Source organism: Glandiceps talaboti, chromosome 16 (assembly GCF_964340395.1).
Source record: "Glandiceps talaboti chromosome 16, keGlaTala1.1, whole genome shotgun sequence".
NCBI lineage: Eukaryota > Metazoa > Hemichordata > Enteropneusta > Spengelidae > Glandiceps > Glandiceps talaboti.
The window spans coordinates 1,855,810-1,874,042 of NC_135564.1; the positions used below are offsets into that span (position 1 = coordinate 1,855,810).

At 35.1% G+C, this 18,233-nt stretch overlaps 1 protein-coding gene across 1 annotated transcript; it reads right to left on the reverse strand.

The window, feature by feature from the left end:
- Positions 1–453: 453 nt before the first annotated feature.
- LOC144447862 (cysteine dioxygenase type 1-like) lies at positions 454–17,806 on the reverse strand. The gene is made up of 5 exons (XM_078137981.1): positions 17,525–17,806; positions 11,154–11,231; positions 7,868–8,028; positions 6,980–7,146; positions 454–3,708 (listed from the first exon to the last, which is right to left on the reverse strand). The coding sequence occupies exons 1-5, from the start codon at positions 17,707–17,709 to the stop codon at positions 3,661–3,663; spliced, it is 639 nt and encodes a 212-aa protein (XP_077994107.1). The 5' UTR covers positions 17,710–17,806; the 3' UTR covers positions 454–3,660.
- Positions 17,807–18,233: the final 427 nt, after the last annotated feature.

Below are 18,233 nucleotides of genomic sequence, written 5' to 3' on the forward strand. Positions count from 1 at the left end.
TGTATTCATTTCCAATTTGCCATTATAAAATAACTATATTATATTGTCCTATATGGCTAATGTGTGCACCTTTACTTAATTTATTCAACTTAATTTTATGATTCATCACTACAAAACCAGCCATGCACAGTGGGGAGTTGAGAGTTGTTCCTCAACAAATAGTATTACCAGTACATTTTAGCTATACACACATACATACATACATACACACACACACATACATGCATACACACCCACACACAGACATACATACATACATACATACACACACACACGAGAGACATGCATGCAACCCAGGGCATGCATACATAGATAGATAGATATACACACATACGTTCGTACATGCGTACACACAGACATGCATGTGTACATGCATACATTACATAGAGACATAAAACATCACACCCAGGTTTGTGTATGCATATCTAATACAACAATGTATGAATTAATGTATATGCAACAATTGTTATTACTTTATTTCCATTTATCAAACATAAACTTGGACATCAGAATTGTCTCATGTCCTTAGTACAATTTACAGGTTGGGTCCAGCTTAGTCTAGTCTATTGCTATCCTTCATTGAGTCTTTCAGATTTCTCTTTGAGAGACCACATTGGTATCCAGACTAGGTTCAGTTGTTGATAATCTTTGACCACTGAGATCTTTACAAGTTTGGTATCCAGACTAGGTTCAGTTGTTGATAATCTTTGACCACTGAGATCTTTACAAGTGATGTTAAAACTACATTTCTTGTTTATATACTGTATTATAACAACTCCAAATGTCTACAGACAAATTTCTTTATTCTTTCATTGTTGCCTGATTTAGGCCAAAAAAAAGAAAAGAATTGTTTCTGGTCAGGACAGTTAGTCTAAAATGGTGCGATGACACAATTTTTTTTATTTAATTAATTTTATTCTCAACAAACCTGTCACTCAGTACAGTCTACTAATTATGGCAGTTACTATTCTTTTTATTTAGTACTTTAGAGCAAGTGTGTATGTGGGGCAGATGTCATTTGCTTGTTCATAATTGTCTCTGCAGTTGTCTTCACTGGAATAGGGAGGGTTATTTTTGTGTTTCCCCATGGATCTGCAGACTGCATGGGCAAGACAAACACGCACATAAAAAGACCAACACTTTAAGTGAGGCACACGCTGACCAGAAACAATTCTTTTTTTTTTTACCTTATAGTTCAAGATTTTGGTCAATACAACTAAACCATGTTGCTATGACTACTGAGTATGTATAGTTCTTCATCATTTTTTATTGTATTTATTATAAATTTATACATGTCATGTATGTATGTGCATTGTACTGACTTTCTTGACATGTATCATTTTGTAAATCAATAGCAGTGACTTTGCTTGAAGTTGAGATGACTTCACATAAAGACAAGATGACTGATACAACAGCCAGATTAGGTGCCTCTAATGTAGGGTTCTTATAACACTCCTATAAGTTTTTTATGCGTGTCAAAGTACGTCATGTCGTTAAATATCATTTCAATGTGCAGAATATTTTGCATTTAGTGTCAACAGTCACACTCAATCTACCAATCGCATTACTGCATTCTAATCAGTAAACAGAGAGGTAGCGATCTGGGTTCTGTAGCGTTTATTCTTTGACAAGTTGCAGACATTAACTACATTGTATGTCTTTTCATGAATCTTGTCTCATTCCTGAACAAGTAAAGTCACCAGTATTTATTTGCAGGTTGTAAAGTCACCAGTATTTATTTGCAGGTTGTATTTTGGAAGACAATGCAATATCATAGCAAAAATAAATACAATTTCATTATACCAGTACTCATTTTAGTTACTGTTTTTGTCAGCAAATCTACCAATATTCCAATTATTTTTTTTTCAATCATTTATTTTGTGTGACGATAACGTTTACATAGCATATTTTTATACTTTCTGTATATTATCATTTCATAACATATATGTACATAATAGATATATATAGCTGCAACATTAACTATCTCTAACACGTCACTTACACTATATGGGTGTAAAAAAACAAAAAACTGTACTATAGCCGATAGTTTAAGTGGCATAAGCTGAGTTTACAGACATTTTTTATCCGGATGAAATTACTAAGTTAAAATAACAATCAAACTGTTCTAGCATAATGTCAAATCTTAAGTTAATGCTTTAATGGTATTAACAATACTTCTAGAGTTAGTATAGTTGATGGCATGATAGAGGCTCCTTGACATTTAAGTACATGTATACATATATAGTACAACCAAAGTAAAGCGTTTTCTGTAGGCACAGTCATTTTTATAGCATCCATATCAATACAACCCATAACACCAAAGTAAAGCATTTTCTGTATGTACAACAATCATTTATAGCATCCATATCAAGTACAACCCATAGCACCAAAGTAAAGCATTTTCTGTAGGCACAGTCATTAAGAGCATCCATATCAAGTACAACCCATAACACCAAAGTAAAGCATTTTCTGTAGGCACAGTCATTAATAGCATCCATATCAAGTACAACCCATAACACCAAAGTAAAGTGTTTTCTGTAGGCACAGTCATTTATAGCATCCATATCAATACAACCCATAACACCAAAGTAAAGCATTTTCTGTATGTACAACAATCATTTATAGCATCCATATCAAGTACAACCCATAACACCAAAGTAAAGCATTTTCTGTAGGCACAGTCATTAATAGCATCCATATCAAGTACAACCCATAACACCAAAGTAAAGTGTTTTCTGTATGTACAACAATCATTTATAGCATCCATATCAAGTACAACCCATAACACCAAAGTAAAGTATTTTCTGTAGGCACAGTCATTAATAGCATCCATATCAAGTACAACCCATAACACCAAAGTAAAGCATTTTCTGTATGTACCACAATCATTAATAGCATCCATATCAAGTATAAAAGTACAGTTTCATTTGCTAATTGACCACATTAGAAAGGCCTCACAATATAAGATGACTAACAGGCTAAAGCATTACAGTAGCGTGAATATAAAGTTAAAGGCAAGCGAATAAAAAGGGCTAACAAAAAAACAAGTTAAGTATACTATTTCTGCAATAAACAATGTACTAGCGGTATGCTGCAAAAACACTCTACTGGAAAACACAATTTTCATATGGGGTCTAATATATCACTGATGCATTTGTGCAATGCAATAGTAATTTTTACACGTCATACTGAAGTAGCTAATTAACTGTTATAACTACATAGTTTAGATAATTACAAAACACATCAGAATGTTGAGAAAGCCTGTCTGATATAGTATCAAGGCATTGTATTGCATTGTTGTTTGCAGAAAATAGCATTATTAGTGTTAGCAATTAAACACAATTGAATTATGGTCACATATTTATCATCATTTTAGAAAACATTCAATTAGCAGAAAAAATGTCCGGAATTTGGAGAGAGAAAGAAATATCAGCATTCGGAATTTGTAGAAAAGAACAACATGTGTGTACTCTGATGACATATGCCTTTATGCTGATGCCAATAAGTTATTGTAAGATTATGATGAAATATGATTTTTTGAAGTTAGCAGAATTGATACATAGGTAACATCCCTATGTTGTGAGTATAGTGTACAGAAGAATGCACTTCAGGTAATATGTACACAATGTAAACTGTAGCCGTACTCCAATGACCTTGGACCTAGTTATCTTCTGGTGGCATGCATGCAGAGTTACAGGCATCACGACCCTGCAATAAACAAGAAGATGGTAACAATATAAGTGAGCTATATATGGTAATCCATGGATAATAGATACCAAACAGACATAGTGAAGTACAGATTATTACACAGGATCCAAAGAATACCATTATATACTCATCTATGCACACATATTCAATAAACAAGCACACAGTTGTGGCAATAAACATCTGATGACTTTTAGTATTGTAGGATGTTGCAATGATTTATTGCCAGTCACACCATTTACTGTCCCTAATAAAGCTAACTAGGTTGTGAAACATGGTAAGTTGTCCACTAGTTTTGCTCTCCTGTACAGCACAAGTATATGATTAAGCCATCATCACTCTGCTATAGTAACACAAACTTCCTATTCAACATTGACTTATTCTCAAGAAAGTTATCTGATTATTGTCTTGTCAAACCAATGTTCTTCACAGTGACTACAGGAATTACTCTATTACACCAAGATGTCTATGAATGTTCTCAATCATCTCTTACAACAAGACTATCTGAATGTTCTCATTCATCTCTTACACCAAGACTACCTGAGTGTCCTCAATCATCTCTTACACCAAGACTCTCTGAATGTTCTCAATCATCTCTTACACCAAGACTCTCTGAATGTTCTCAATCATCTTTACACCAAGACTCTCTGAATGTTCTCAATCATCTCTTACACCAAGACTCTCTGAATGTTCTCAATCATCTTTACACCAAGACTCTCTGAATGTTCTCAATCATCTCTTACACCTAGACTCTCTGAATGTTCTCAATCATCTCTTACACCAAGACTCTCTGAATGTTCTCAATCATCTCTTACACCAAGACTCTCTGAATGTTCTCAATCATCTTTACACCAAGACTCTCTGAATGTTCTCAATCATCTCTTACACTGAGACTCATTGCACATTAATGATCATCAACTATTGTTAGTTAGCAAGACATGGCTTCTAAGTTCTTTGGATGACAGTCATCTTTATTTCTACTTATTTCTTTATTTCTAACTGTACTTACTCAACTCTTAGTCGCACACACATTATTAAAACCTAGCTCCTCTTGTTTTTGTAAACTAAACAGACCCAAACATCACTTATTCTGTCCTCCTTTACCACAACACTTTCCAGTTAAAAATAAAACTGACACAGAACTATAGTTTAACTATCAAGTAGACACATATAGAACCAGAAATGATACGACTGTTTCTATACAACTAACACATCTGTAGATTGACCAGTTCATAGATGGGTTAATGACCTCCAGTTAATGAACTAAAACAGACAGCAGTGACACAGGTGATGCAGTGAAGATATATCAACATAAGTTTATAGGAAAAATAGCTTTCAATTTGTCTTTCAGTGACACCGCTATCTATAATATGGGAATTAGGGGTGGGGTAAAAACATCCGCTTTATATCACTCAGACTTTACATGTAACAATGATTATTTTGTATCTTTGGAGAAGGGGAGACATAGTTTAACCCCCCCCCCCCCCCCATATGATATCTATCTGATAATCAAAACGACTAATAAAGACACATGTGTTCACAGACCTATGTCATACTTATGTTATTTGTCACCTTTGTATTGTATTTAAAGTGAACAGGCCAATTTTAATCTTGTAAAACATGTAACAATTGTGATCAACAAGTTAATTTTCAACATTTCATTTGGAAGGTCGGGCTTTGAAAAGTCTGGAAATAATGTAAACTGTGTAAGTAAACACATGATTTAACTCTATGTATCAAAATTATAGATATATTTGACAAAATTTTACATAAAAAATAGCCATCATTGGTTCAAATCATTTCATGAGGGTCTATGTTCAAATTTAGCTTTCATGGCAGTTCACAAGTGAGTTCAAATGTTAATTTCATGATTTTTTGTATAAAATTTTTGGACAGCAACAAAATGTTTGACATTCTATTCAGCATGACTTTGTGTCCAGCAGACTACCAGAGGAATCGTGTTGTTGACTTTGTGTCCAGTAGACCGCTACCAGATGTGTCCCGTTGTGGCACCCTGGACTGTAAATATGCTGTGTTGTGACACCCTACACAATAAGATAATTCTGAGTAGCAGTATCCTACACTATAAGATACACAGAGTTGCAACACCCTAGACTTTAAATGTAATACATGTATAAGCCATGTCATAGTACCCTAACAACAGCCCTTCTGATAGGGTGTCCAGACAGCATACACTATAATATACACCATGTTGTAACACCTTAACAACCACCCTTCTGATAGGGTGCCCAGACCATGTTATCTCTAACACAACGTATGTATCCAGTTACATGTGATTGGAAATTTTACTTTAATCAATATTAGTGTGATACAGTCTATTATGTTGTCTGTCCTTTTTATGACTTTGAATTCTGAAAATTATTGAAGGAAAAAAAACATCTGAATTCTTGGAACAATTCAATATATATTGGTAATTGTATCTCATATCCATTAGTGACCACTACATGCATGACATGTCTATGTCTAAATTACATTGGCAAACTACCAATAATATAAAAATCATCACAACTGGATACCTGTAATAGTACTTCCTCTAATATTTCATGGCTGAAAAGGTTATGGGTCGCAAGTAAGTTTCATTTTCATGGTGTATTTTTACATTTCTGTCACGATGTCACCATATAACTATAGAAAATCTATTTTTGTGCTATGAATAGAATGTGGTAGTCTAAACAATACATTAGTAACCGTATAATGTTGGTAATTTACATGACTAATAATGAATTGCGCCATCTCTAAAACTATCTCTACATACATACCTGCTTTTAACCTGTTGCTGCACTCTAAAATAGGTTGAAAATTAATAAATGATGTATTTTCTTGCATGTTTGTATATCTAGTGAAACTCAAGGACAATAATTCCTGATTCAAGTAGGCCCTTAACACTTGTCTACCTTCATGCCACCCCCCCCCCACCCACCCCCTTCATTTTTAATTCAAAAGTAACACTGCTATTTTACTTATGTATGTTCTTTCTCCAATTTTACACACAAAAAATAACTGACTATTGTCAAACTAACATATGGTCTTTCTCCGTTTTTACACACACACAAAAATTACTGTTATCATACTTACATATGTTCTTTCTCCATTTTTACACCAAAAAAATAGCTGTCTATTGTCAAACTTACATATGTTCTTTCTCCATTTTTACACACCAAACATAACTGTCTATTGTCAAACTTACATATGGTCTTTCTCCATTTTTACACAAAAAAAAATAAAATAAATAACTGACTGTTATCATACTTACATATGTTCTTTCTCCATTTTTACTCCAGAAAGTAACTTTGACTGATTGTTTCCTTCCAGTTCTTTGATCAAAACATTCACACATATCAAATGGTGGTGAATAAAGATGAAGACTGACTGCAGATTCCACATGACTTGTGTTTTCAACACGGTGAAGTCCATACGCATCTGTAAAATATTCAAGTCAACTATGTCAACTCATTCCACTATAGTCATTTTCTTTAACACTGAATTGTAGATAATTTAGAATATTTTGTGTTTTCAATGGGTGTAATTCATCTTTTGTCAGTTGACGGGTTGATGTCTTTTCATTCCTAGTTTTGTTTATGCACTAGTAGTAGTACAGAGTACCCATTAGTTATTAACTAAGAGTGGGTTTAGACCTAAAGCCCAAGACCCAGTTGACTGAATAGCAGGGTAATCTGGTCTGTGACCAGCTTAGAATGAACACACTGAAATAGCCGACCCAGTTGACTGAATAGCAGGGTAATCTGGTCTGTGACCAGCTTAGAATGAACACACTGAAATAGCCGACCCAGTTGACTGAATAGCAGGGTAATCTGGTCTGTGACCAGCTTAGAATGAACACACTGAAATAGCCGACCCAGTTGACTGAATAGCTGGGTAATCTGGCCTGTGACCAGCTTAGAATGAACACACTGAAATAGCCGACCCAGTTGACTGAATAGCTGGGTAATCTGGCCTGTGACCAGCTTAGAATGAACACACTGAAATAGCCGACCCAGTTGACTGAATAGCCGGGCAATCTGGTCTGTGACCAGCTTGGAATGAACACACTGAAATGACCGACCCAGTTGACTGAATAGCAGGGTAATCTGGTCAGTGGCTGGCTTATATTCAACATGCTGCACTGCACAACAAAACTCACCACAAATATATGCCACTTGGTCTCTCTGATATGTACATTTTCTGGTCTGTTTCATTTCTACCTGTCCTTCTGATTCACATGGCCAATCATACATGGTTTCAAGCAGTTCTCCATCTAAGATTTTCATGAAACAGTGTGCATCTGAATGACTGTGAATACCACTGAAAGGGAAACACAAAATAGTAGTCAGTCACTCAATGCATTGGGCTCCTATGCTTAAAGGCCCAGTAATTAAAATTTATGTCTGAAGTACAGTTGACATCTTAAGGGTGCCACTGATTAGATATCATTAACTGACAGACCTTGGGATTGAATCAATGTATACATGTATTAAAGGGGAACACCATTCCAGGAAATAAAGGTATTTTTATAAATGAGTTCTGGAGAGTCATTTCATTATTTTACATCGCCTACAATTACTTGCAATTTCAGAGAATCAAGTTGATCTTGTGCCTTTATAGGGTATCTTTGCTATGACTGTTGCATCATGGGAGTCTGTAGAAATAATATATTCATGGTTGCACAATGAATATTCATGATTCTGTACTGCCTATCCCCTTCAGACTAGACTAGAAACATGCCAATATTGTCAGCATACTAGTATGCCTTTGACAAATTTGAGTTTACACATGTGAATTGAGAAGACACAAAATCCTAATAACATACTGTTATCTCATATTGTATATAATTATAGTCAATCTCTTTGCACGATAATAAAAATGATAAATAATATAATTTTTATTAAATATTTCTAGTAGTTCAAAAATTGATTACTTTAGATTATACAAATGATTTTTATTGTCATTTATGAATGATCATAAATGTATGTGTATAGAAAATTAATCCTTTTATTAAAACCCAGTTCAAATTAGAAGTAAAATTTAGGAGTGAAAAACAGTTGTTTAGCAGTGCTATAACAAAAGTTGGTTCAGCACAAATGGTTCATCTCCATTGGTTCCATGATGTGAGGACCTAGGATTGAATCCTTGGTCTTTCAGTTTAATGAAGCTGATATCTTAAAAAACAAACAAAGCCTTTCCATCTAAATTAACATAATAGTATATTCAAATCAACAAATGTTATTATTTCTTTCTGATAAGATAAAATATGAATTATTACTGATAATATGACAGTATTCCTACCACATGGTCATTCTTACAGTCATCTGTAAACTGAAAACACTTTACATTTTATTGTAAACTGAAAACACTTTACATTTTATTGTTTGTCTGTTTCCTCAAACATTGGTTATCAATTCACGTCATTGGAAAAATTCCGTTAAATAAACATTTGCAGACATTTTTAATCAATCAATAACTTTTTTTCTTCACATGCAGTATATATAAATGTCACCTTTCTAAAAAACATGCCTTTCTGGTAGATAGATTTGTCCATCAAGATTTACTTAAATAAGTAAGTACATGCAGTTGTAGGAAAATATTTTGGAATCATTAGGCTGATGTGTGAAATATGAATCAGTATAGCCTTTGTATAAACATATGTTGATATTGTAAATTTATTTATAAACTGTGTTTTTGTTAAGGGCAGTAAGCAGATAAAATCTACCTCAGTTTCAATTTGATTTTAATGGGCTTCGCCATCAAAATTAGGGTATTGGAAACTATGCCTGTTTTACCATATTTCTTCCTTACTCTTTATACCGGGGTACCCCAACCTTAGTGAAAAACACTGATAAATTGTTATTTTGAAACAGTGCAAACAGCTCATACATATAACTTACAAGACTAATAACCATATACCTGTTCCCTCCAACACATACATGTTTTTAAAATGCATACAATTTTGCAAGTGTCTGATAGAGGTATAGACAACTAACATACAGACTAACTATAAAGAATTCAATATGCCCGTACACCAAACACCTATATTGATGTATATTGTTTTGCATGACATGTCTGAGATACAGTTACACATAACTTACATACATGACTATTTACAAAGAATATGTCCCCATGTCCCCAACACATAAATGGTAATTCACACATAATTTTGAATGTGTCTGCAATGTAGATACATGTACCTATTAAACATACATGACTACACTGTAGTTATAAAGAATCTGTCTATATCCCCAACACATACATGGTAAGTCACACATAATTTTGAATGATGTGTCTGCAATGTAGATAGATAACATACGTGACTAGTTATAAAGAATGTGCCTGTATCCCAAATACATACATGTTTAATTTATATCACTGCATGACAGGGCTTGAACTTTTTTCCTGATATTCCCAGTGGGTTAGCAATTTCAGAAATTGGTAGCCTAAGGATGGTGACCAGAAGTCTCATATTCCTGAACTGAAAACAGAGCTCCTCTATTGGAAATATACATGTGTGTGTGATACTAAAAAAAATGTCTATAAATCTTCCATCCTTGAAATCATCACATAATCAGTGGTACATGTAGCCTGAGGGGGCTACATGCTGCAAACTGTGGTATCCCCTATAACAAGAATTGGTAGTCTTTGGACATGGGACTACTGTTAATTTTGAGTCCTGCATGACATGGGCCAGACAGTAGATACAACACTTTATACATGTACATAAATTGACATACATGGCTATACTAAATAGTACAGTATAATAGTATGGGATTAACAATATAATCGTGTGCACAGTAATCAAATATACTATTTCTGTAGATTTTTTTTAATTTTTGTAGACATTTTAACAAAATACCTGCCGCAATATTACCCTTGTCACACTATTTGTATGACTGGCAATCGTAAGCTATACTCTACAAAGTAAATCTTTTGACAATATTCACCAAACTATAGACAAATTCAGCAGAGAGTCTCAAACATCTTAACTATTTCATTTGATAGAGATTTGAAAAACCACATTTGTTTGGGTAAAAGGACCATACACTATAGCATTAGAGAATACATGAACACATTACACAATATCACTTAGTAACAGTCCTTTTGTATACAGACACACAGGTGGAGAACAATACAAACTTCCAGGCACCTTTGACCACATATATGTGTACCATGGTCCTGTGTCTGTAAGGTTAACATATTGAATAGTTGAATAGTGGATCAATCTTTGTAACTTCATGACAAACTATAATTACATGTATGTACAGGTACATGTCACATGTATACAGGTATGCAATAATGTTTTCGGATTACACCATGGTGCAAATGCTGGTAGTATCATGAGTATGTGTATGAACCGGTTCATACATACACATATACCTGTCACTCCCTGCTTTGTCACTCATACAGTCATAATACAAATAAACTGCTGAAATGCATACCTTCCCTGTCCTTCTCCCCAGCAAAGGACAATCAAGTTAAATTTTCCATTTCCCTGATCTACCAGATTCCTTGTATACCTGAAGGATAAGAAGTGAAAAAAGAAAGACCATCCATAGTTAGTGGCAATTAATACACCTGTTCTACATATGCAAACAGAACTCTGTAGTCAAAACCATTTAGAAATTGAAATGGATATGATTTCACTGTAAATTTTTAGGTAAGGTAAATCCAATGTGATTCAATTGTAAATTCAAATGATTTTTAACAGATGGAAGGAACAGATGCAAACACATACGTACATACATATGGGCATGCATGCATAAATGCACACACACATGCACACACGCATGCATGCACGCACGCACGCATGCACAAACACACACACACACACACACATACATACATACATACATACATACATATAAGCATTCTCATTCAGTTTCATAATCCTTGAATTGAATAATACCATAGTGTATTTCAGTGAAGTACTTTATATAAGTAGTGCCCTTAACAAATTATGAAGGACAGACTATTGCACCTTCTGTGGGCACTGTCAAGCTTTGAATGGAGTGTAAACATCTGAACTGCTGCACTGTATGTAGTACATGTCATATCGGTACAAGTGGCAGTGTTCTAAACTGGAACACAGGTAGTAAAATCTTTACACAGCACAATGTCAAGCTTTAAAATAGAAAGTACTTCATTGTTCTAACATTTGTAAGACAGGTAACCATGGTAACTATTTCCAAATTTTACCTGGAACATGCACAAGAATTGTTGCATTAGAAGTTACCCTCTGTTGACCCCGACATATCAACCAATAGAAACCTTCCCAGCTTATCTACAATTTTCTATTTCGTGGGGAAAATGTCTGAGAGCAGTTGAACAAATACCTTAGGCTCTGCCCCTTCCCAATCAATAGAACAAACAGCAAAAATCAAAGGAAAGGGAAAGGAGGGGAAAAAAAGTTGTGTTGGATTGAAACACAGAAGTATCATGTGGGTGATACTTCCATGATTGAAAGCGTACGTACACGTGTTCTTCAAGCTGACATGCCAAACACTTCCATGACATCTCATGATATTCAGTGATAACCTTGACTGTATCTGCAGTGCTATTCATGCACAAATTTGCTCATCACACCATAGCCCCATCACCAACAGTTGGTAGAGGGGCTATGATCACACCACTACTACACAAGGCCAGTGGTGTTACATAATGATGAAAATAACTAGTACATTTCTACAGTTGCACAAATGTGCTCAGTGATGGTGTTACATAATGAGTAAGTTGAAAGCATCTGTAATAGCATATTGTAGTTAGCCTAGAATTCTGACGATTGTGGATTTTGAATATTGATTTCCCCATCAAATGATGGAGGAATAACAAATTCAATGCATTAGGAAGATAGAAAAAAAAGGGGGGGGGGCAACAACAGGGGATGCCTACTTCATTCACACTAGTTACTTTGTTTACTTTATTTATCAATTATGTCAAGAATTCTTGCAAACTGTCAAACTGGTGTTCTTTGGACCTGTCTATGAAAATGTACACATGTATCTTGAATGTATGACAATTAGTTGATTGTGATACATAGGAGGTAGAAAGGGAAGTCCCAGGCTCCCTCTTCCCATTCTCAATACTCCCATCCAAGGTTCCAACTAACAAATTGAATTTGGATCAATATTAGCTCAGAGACTTAGCTACCTCACTTACCTGTAGACTTGAAGGATGCTACATACACTATTTCTGCTATCCTAACTAGCATTTTGATTTTTTGAATTTTTGTCCATCCATGAAATTTAAAAAAAATGTCAGTGAGGATAGCAGAAATAGTGTAGTACTTAGCATTAGTCTTTCAAGTCTACTGGTACACATATTGGCTACTGGACTAGATAATGTGGTTTGGTGGAAAAGCTAGTCAATGAAGGTAACCACAAACTGTCTCTGCAAATATGTATGAAGTGAAAGTTAATTCACTCAGAATGGATTTGAAAACGGTAGTTACTGACATACATAATTCCCATTAGAAAAAGTTAATGGAAAGTCATACCCTATGTGCAATTCTGAGTATTTCTGGTTTATCATTTAGACAGAACTTGGCAACTGTATATATTTTTTTTTTAATCAAATAGAATAGATCATCACATAATTTCTGAAGAATTGTATGATTACTGGTAGCTAAGAAATAAAAGTCCTGTTTGTGGAAAACATGACTGTTGACAGATACTATCTGAGTGCACAATATCATGTGATGGTGTGTATTCTTATACACTTCAACTTTGAACTTTTACTTGGCTCACAACCAGCTGAGTGGAAGGGGGAGAAAACAACATGTTGAATGCTATTAAAGTTTATCTTTGATTGAGTTAGCATGCAGTGGCCTTGAAACTAGAAAATATTGACAGGCTGCCAACACAGCTGTGTGACAAAACATCAAAACTAGTATGTACTGGTCTGAAGTGAATACAAAACAGTATGGGGAACAACATCCTGTCAGGGTATCAGGCCCACTGTATATGTATATCTGTATACTGTGAACACTGTTGTGTATGTTTCACTGTGAATACTGGGGTCCTGTGAACACTGCGTTGTGTACATTTCACTGTGAACACTGCATTGTGTACATTTCACTGTGATTACTGGGGTACTGTGAACACTGCATTGTGTACATTTCACTGTGATTACTGGGGTCCAGTGAACATTGTATTGTGTACATTTCACTGTGATTACTGGGGTACTGTGAACACTGCATTGTGTACATTTCAAAGTGATTACTGGGGTCCAGTGAACACTGTATTGTGTACATTTCACTGTGATTACTGGGGTACTGTGAACACTGCATTGTGTACATTTCACTGTGATTACTGGGGTCCAGTGAACACTGTATTGTGTACATTTCACTGTGATTACTGGGGTACTGTGAACACTGCATTGTGTACATTTCAAAGTGATTACTGGGGTCCAGTGAACACTGTATTGTGTACATTTCACTGTGATTACTGGGGTACTGTGAACAATGCATTGTGTACATTTCACTGTGAACACTGCATTGTGTGCATTTCACTGTGATTACTGGGGTACTGTGAACACTGCATTGTGTACATTTCACTGTGATTACTGGGGTCCAGTGAACACTGTATTGTGTACATTTCACTGTGATTACTGGGGTACTGTGAACACTGCATTGTGTACATTTCAAAGTGATTACTGGGGTCCAGTGAACACTGTATTGTGTACATTTCACTGTGATTACTGGGGTACTGTGAACACTGCATTGTGTGCATTTCACTGTGATTACTGGGGTACTGTGAACACTGCATTGTGTACATTTTTGTGTGGACACAAGTTGGTATGAATGCAATAGTTCTACTCAACTCTAACAAGACATCTTAACCATAGACTACATGAAACATGCAGGGTCTATGACTTAACACACTGCTTGCTTTCCTACAAACAGAGACAGTGTTCTCCCCACTATGGCAAAAGAACAATGCCAACACATTCCAGGCCACCATGTTCTACCATCCTTTAGCTTTAGTAAGTATTAAAACAACAATATCATGTTGATAGTTTTACATGAAGAGAAGTGACTGATCCCAATATCTACCTGTTTGTATAAACATGTCAAGAGTATGCTTCAATGTTGAAAACATGTATTAAGCTGATAATTATGCAAATTACATGTAAGACTTAGAGATACTTGTAAGTTGATAATTATGCAAATTAGTCATCATCCTTTCAATGTACATGTACTCTGGCCGACAACACTGAGACTTTACAATGCCATTCTGTCAAGTCAACAATATAGCCAAATATCTGGGCTAACCTAGCTTCAAATGTATATGCCATCTTCGAAAAAAGTAGTTCTTATACACTCAATCATTTATGTACATTATTGTACTGTAGGTGGGAAACACTGCCTGTGAGAACCCCACTAGGTTTTACTGAACCCTGCATAGTCTGTCCTACATTTGGCACTTGATATACAAATACTCCAAAAACTGATAAAGTAAACACGGCACAGGTACATGGCTATCAAGCATTGTATTGTTACTGAGATGATATGAGTAAACGAACTATAGACATGATGTACACTTACTGAGATGATACGAGTAAACGAACTATAGATGTGATGTACACTTACTGAGATGATACGAGAAACGAACTATAGACATGATGTACACTTACTGAGATGATATGAGTAAACGATATATAGACATGATGTACACTTACATGTACTGCATTAATTAGCATGTATTCTGCACCTTGTTTGTTTGCTTTCTTGTGGTTTGGTCAATGGTCATATATTGTCAATTTGTGATTTACCCTACAATGTATACCTGACAAGTTTTAAATAATGGAATAAATTCTATGGCAAGCACCATTAGGCTGGATGCACATCAATGATTATGTTAATTGTTCAGATCATCTGAGATGCCAGCTATGTGAAGTCTCAACTATTTTACAGGTGGACACATTAAATACCAATTTTATGATCCTACACTGGTATGCCTACGTGAGGAAAAGCACACAACTGTCACTTGAAAAGACACTTCACTCAGATCATCTATTACTGTGAATTTCAATGATTGACCTAACAGTTTCTGATTGACTCCAACCATCTAACACCGAGTTTCAATGACCCTATGGGTTCTGACCAACTTTTGAAAGCAATAACAATGTAATATGTAATATATTAATTAAACACCACAAGTTGTTTTTATACAGTATCTACTATCGTCAACCATTTCTTGTAGCTACTATATTATCCATGTACTACTTATGATATTCCAGATACCATCATGAACAAACAGGAGTAGCTGAATACAATATCATGTAGACATGAGTAGGTATTATGGACAGCAGCTGAAATGGTTAAAGAATAAATTGATCATGCTATTTTTAGCAATATTGAAATATTGTAAACTAACTAATATAATGTAACCAAAGACTCTGGAGTGAACTCCAGGATCTATACTGTTACCAATGGTTCACTTAGTTTGTTATTAGTTATCCTCAGTACCCTGTGTACATCATTGGATCTGTAACTATATCTACCCAAGTGCTAATATTGTTACAGATCCAATGGTGTAACATATTCAAAAACCTCTGTTGGGATGTGATACACAGCACATGTAGCACACTATTAGTACCGGGTAATCACTATTTTCAACTGTCTTGTTCCTTTAATGTTGCATAACTTAGTTTTCATTTTACCATTCAATATGTACATTTATTTATTCGCTTGACTGTCAGTTTCACATTTAGTTTGTGAATTTTATGTCCTTTTCTCTAACTTATTGCTAATACTAATAGTATATTAAATTTCATTTTACATACTTTTATCATTTTGTGTGATGGAAAGAAGTATTTTAGTGCCACACATTTATTATCATACTGGAAACACTTTCATTTTTTCGATTTGACGACATTTTTAAAGAAATATTTGAATAGGTGTTCAAAACAGATTCCATTAAATCAAATGCAAACTCGTTTTTGGTGAATAGATCACCCCCTCCCCCCCACCCCCTAACTAAAAGAATTACGTTTTTATCCAACATTGGACTATTGATCTCACCCCTAACTCCACTGTCTAGTATATTTTACAAAATCTTTTTAAAAAACAAAACATTCCACCCATCCACTGTATATAAACTATATTCCTTGCTTCTTTCATTTACGATGTGGTGTGGGGGTGGTTCACATGTATCTACATTTGTTCTTGGAGTAATGACTCCAATACTTGTTGTACGTCCATTGATGCATGGATGTATTAGTGAGATCCATGATTGATGTTACGGTCTACTCGGTTTTTTTTTTCGATTTGCTATTTAATAATGTGACATGGTGTCACCAGGAGTGACATTAGAGTCATTCACTTTGTTAAAAACAAACATACGTACAGTGTACATATAACAAACATCGGAAAAATCTCGAAACAACTTCCTAAACGGAATTTTCCACTTTACCGCACGGCACTAATATAAATTGTCATAACTCACGACAAAAGGAGGATTTTGATTTCGTATTTATCAATTTGTGCGTAGTTTCGATGTCCATGTAATATTTGATGATCATATTAAGTTGTGATGAGAAATTCATAAAATAGCGCAAATACAAAATTTAAAATAAGTAGACTTATTTTCTATTTTGTTTTACGACATTGTTTATGATGGCGCTCCTTAGACAGATCGCTAGCTTGGCGCCTGCGCGCCTTCTATGCCGGCGGTGACAGGGCCGGGTTCGGAGCGTGGATATTTGTTCTCCGGGGCAGTGCAGTGGGCTCTTACGTCGCAAATATACTAAACTACGTATACATAGCAGGCACTGACAGTAAAATTATCTGTTTATAAAATATATACTGTACCTATGAGGGTCAAATTGTGCAAAACGTCTCCAGTCGTTTTCGTTACTGCTGTAGTTTTCCATCACCGATTTTACTTCTTCGATATTCACTCGATCAGAATCGAACAGAGTGTTCAAAGTTTGTACAAGTTCTTCGACACATGTCGGTTTCTTATAGTATGGTTTACCGACCCTTTCACTGTCCATGGTTAAAGCGATGAAGACTCAAGATGTTCGGCAAATTTGCGTGTATCACATGTATGTCATGTGTTGTTGCTGTATGTACGTGCGTCAATGCGAACGTAGTAGTTTTATGATACCATTCACACGAGACATATGACATCAGTGTTTTGATGCTTTGTGATTGGTTACATCATGTGGGCGCGAACGAAATTATCATAAAAACGAAAGAATGTCATATATTCGACACTTGGCAAATATTGAATGAAGTTCTTCATCATATTTCATTCACAATGAGGCTTTCGATTCGACAAGTGATTCAAAGTGACGGGCTTGTTCGAACGAGTGATGGGTTTACATACGTTTACCATTTCCCTATTAAATTCCCAGCATCATTAAAGTGGCTTGCAAAAAGGTGAAACAATGTAAATATAAGCTTACCAAGTCCATATTTGTAACTCAGTAAATTACAAGCAATTACAAGTAAAAATATGTGAAATAGTTCTCATTGCACGTACGTGCAGTAAGAAAATTTTACACAAGTCATGTAT

Coding starts and splice junctions, on each gene's coding strand:
- LOC144447862 (XM_078137981.1), bottom strand. CDS start 17,709: ATGGACAGTGAAAGGGTCGGTAAACCATACTATAAGAAACCGACATGT. Junction 8,029..11,153: donor TGGGGAGAAGGACAGGGAAG/GTATGCATTTCA, acceptor TTTCCCTTTCAG/TGGTATTCACAGTCATTCAG. Junction 3,709..6,979: donor AAAATGGAGAAAGAACATAT/GTAAGTATGATA, acceptor TGTTTATTGCAG/GGTCGTGATGCCTGTAACTC.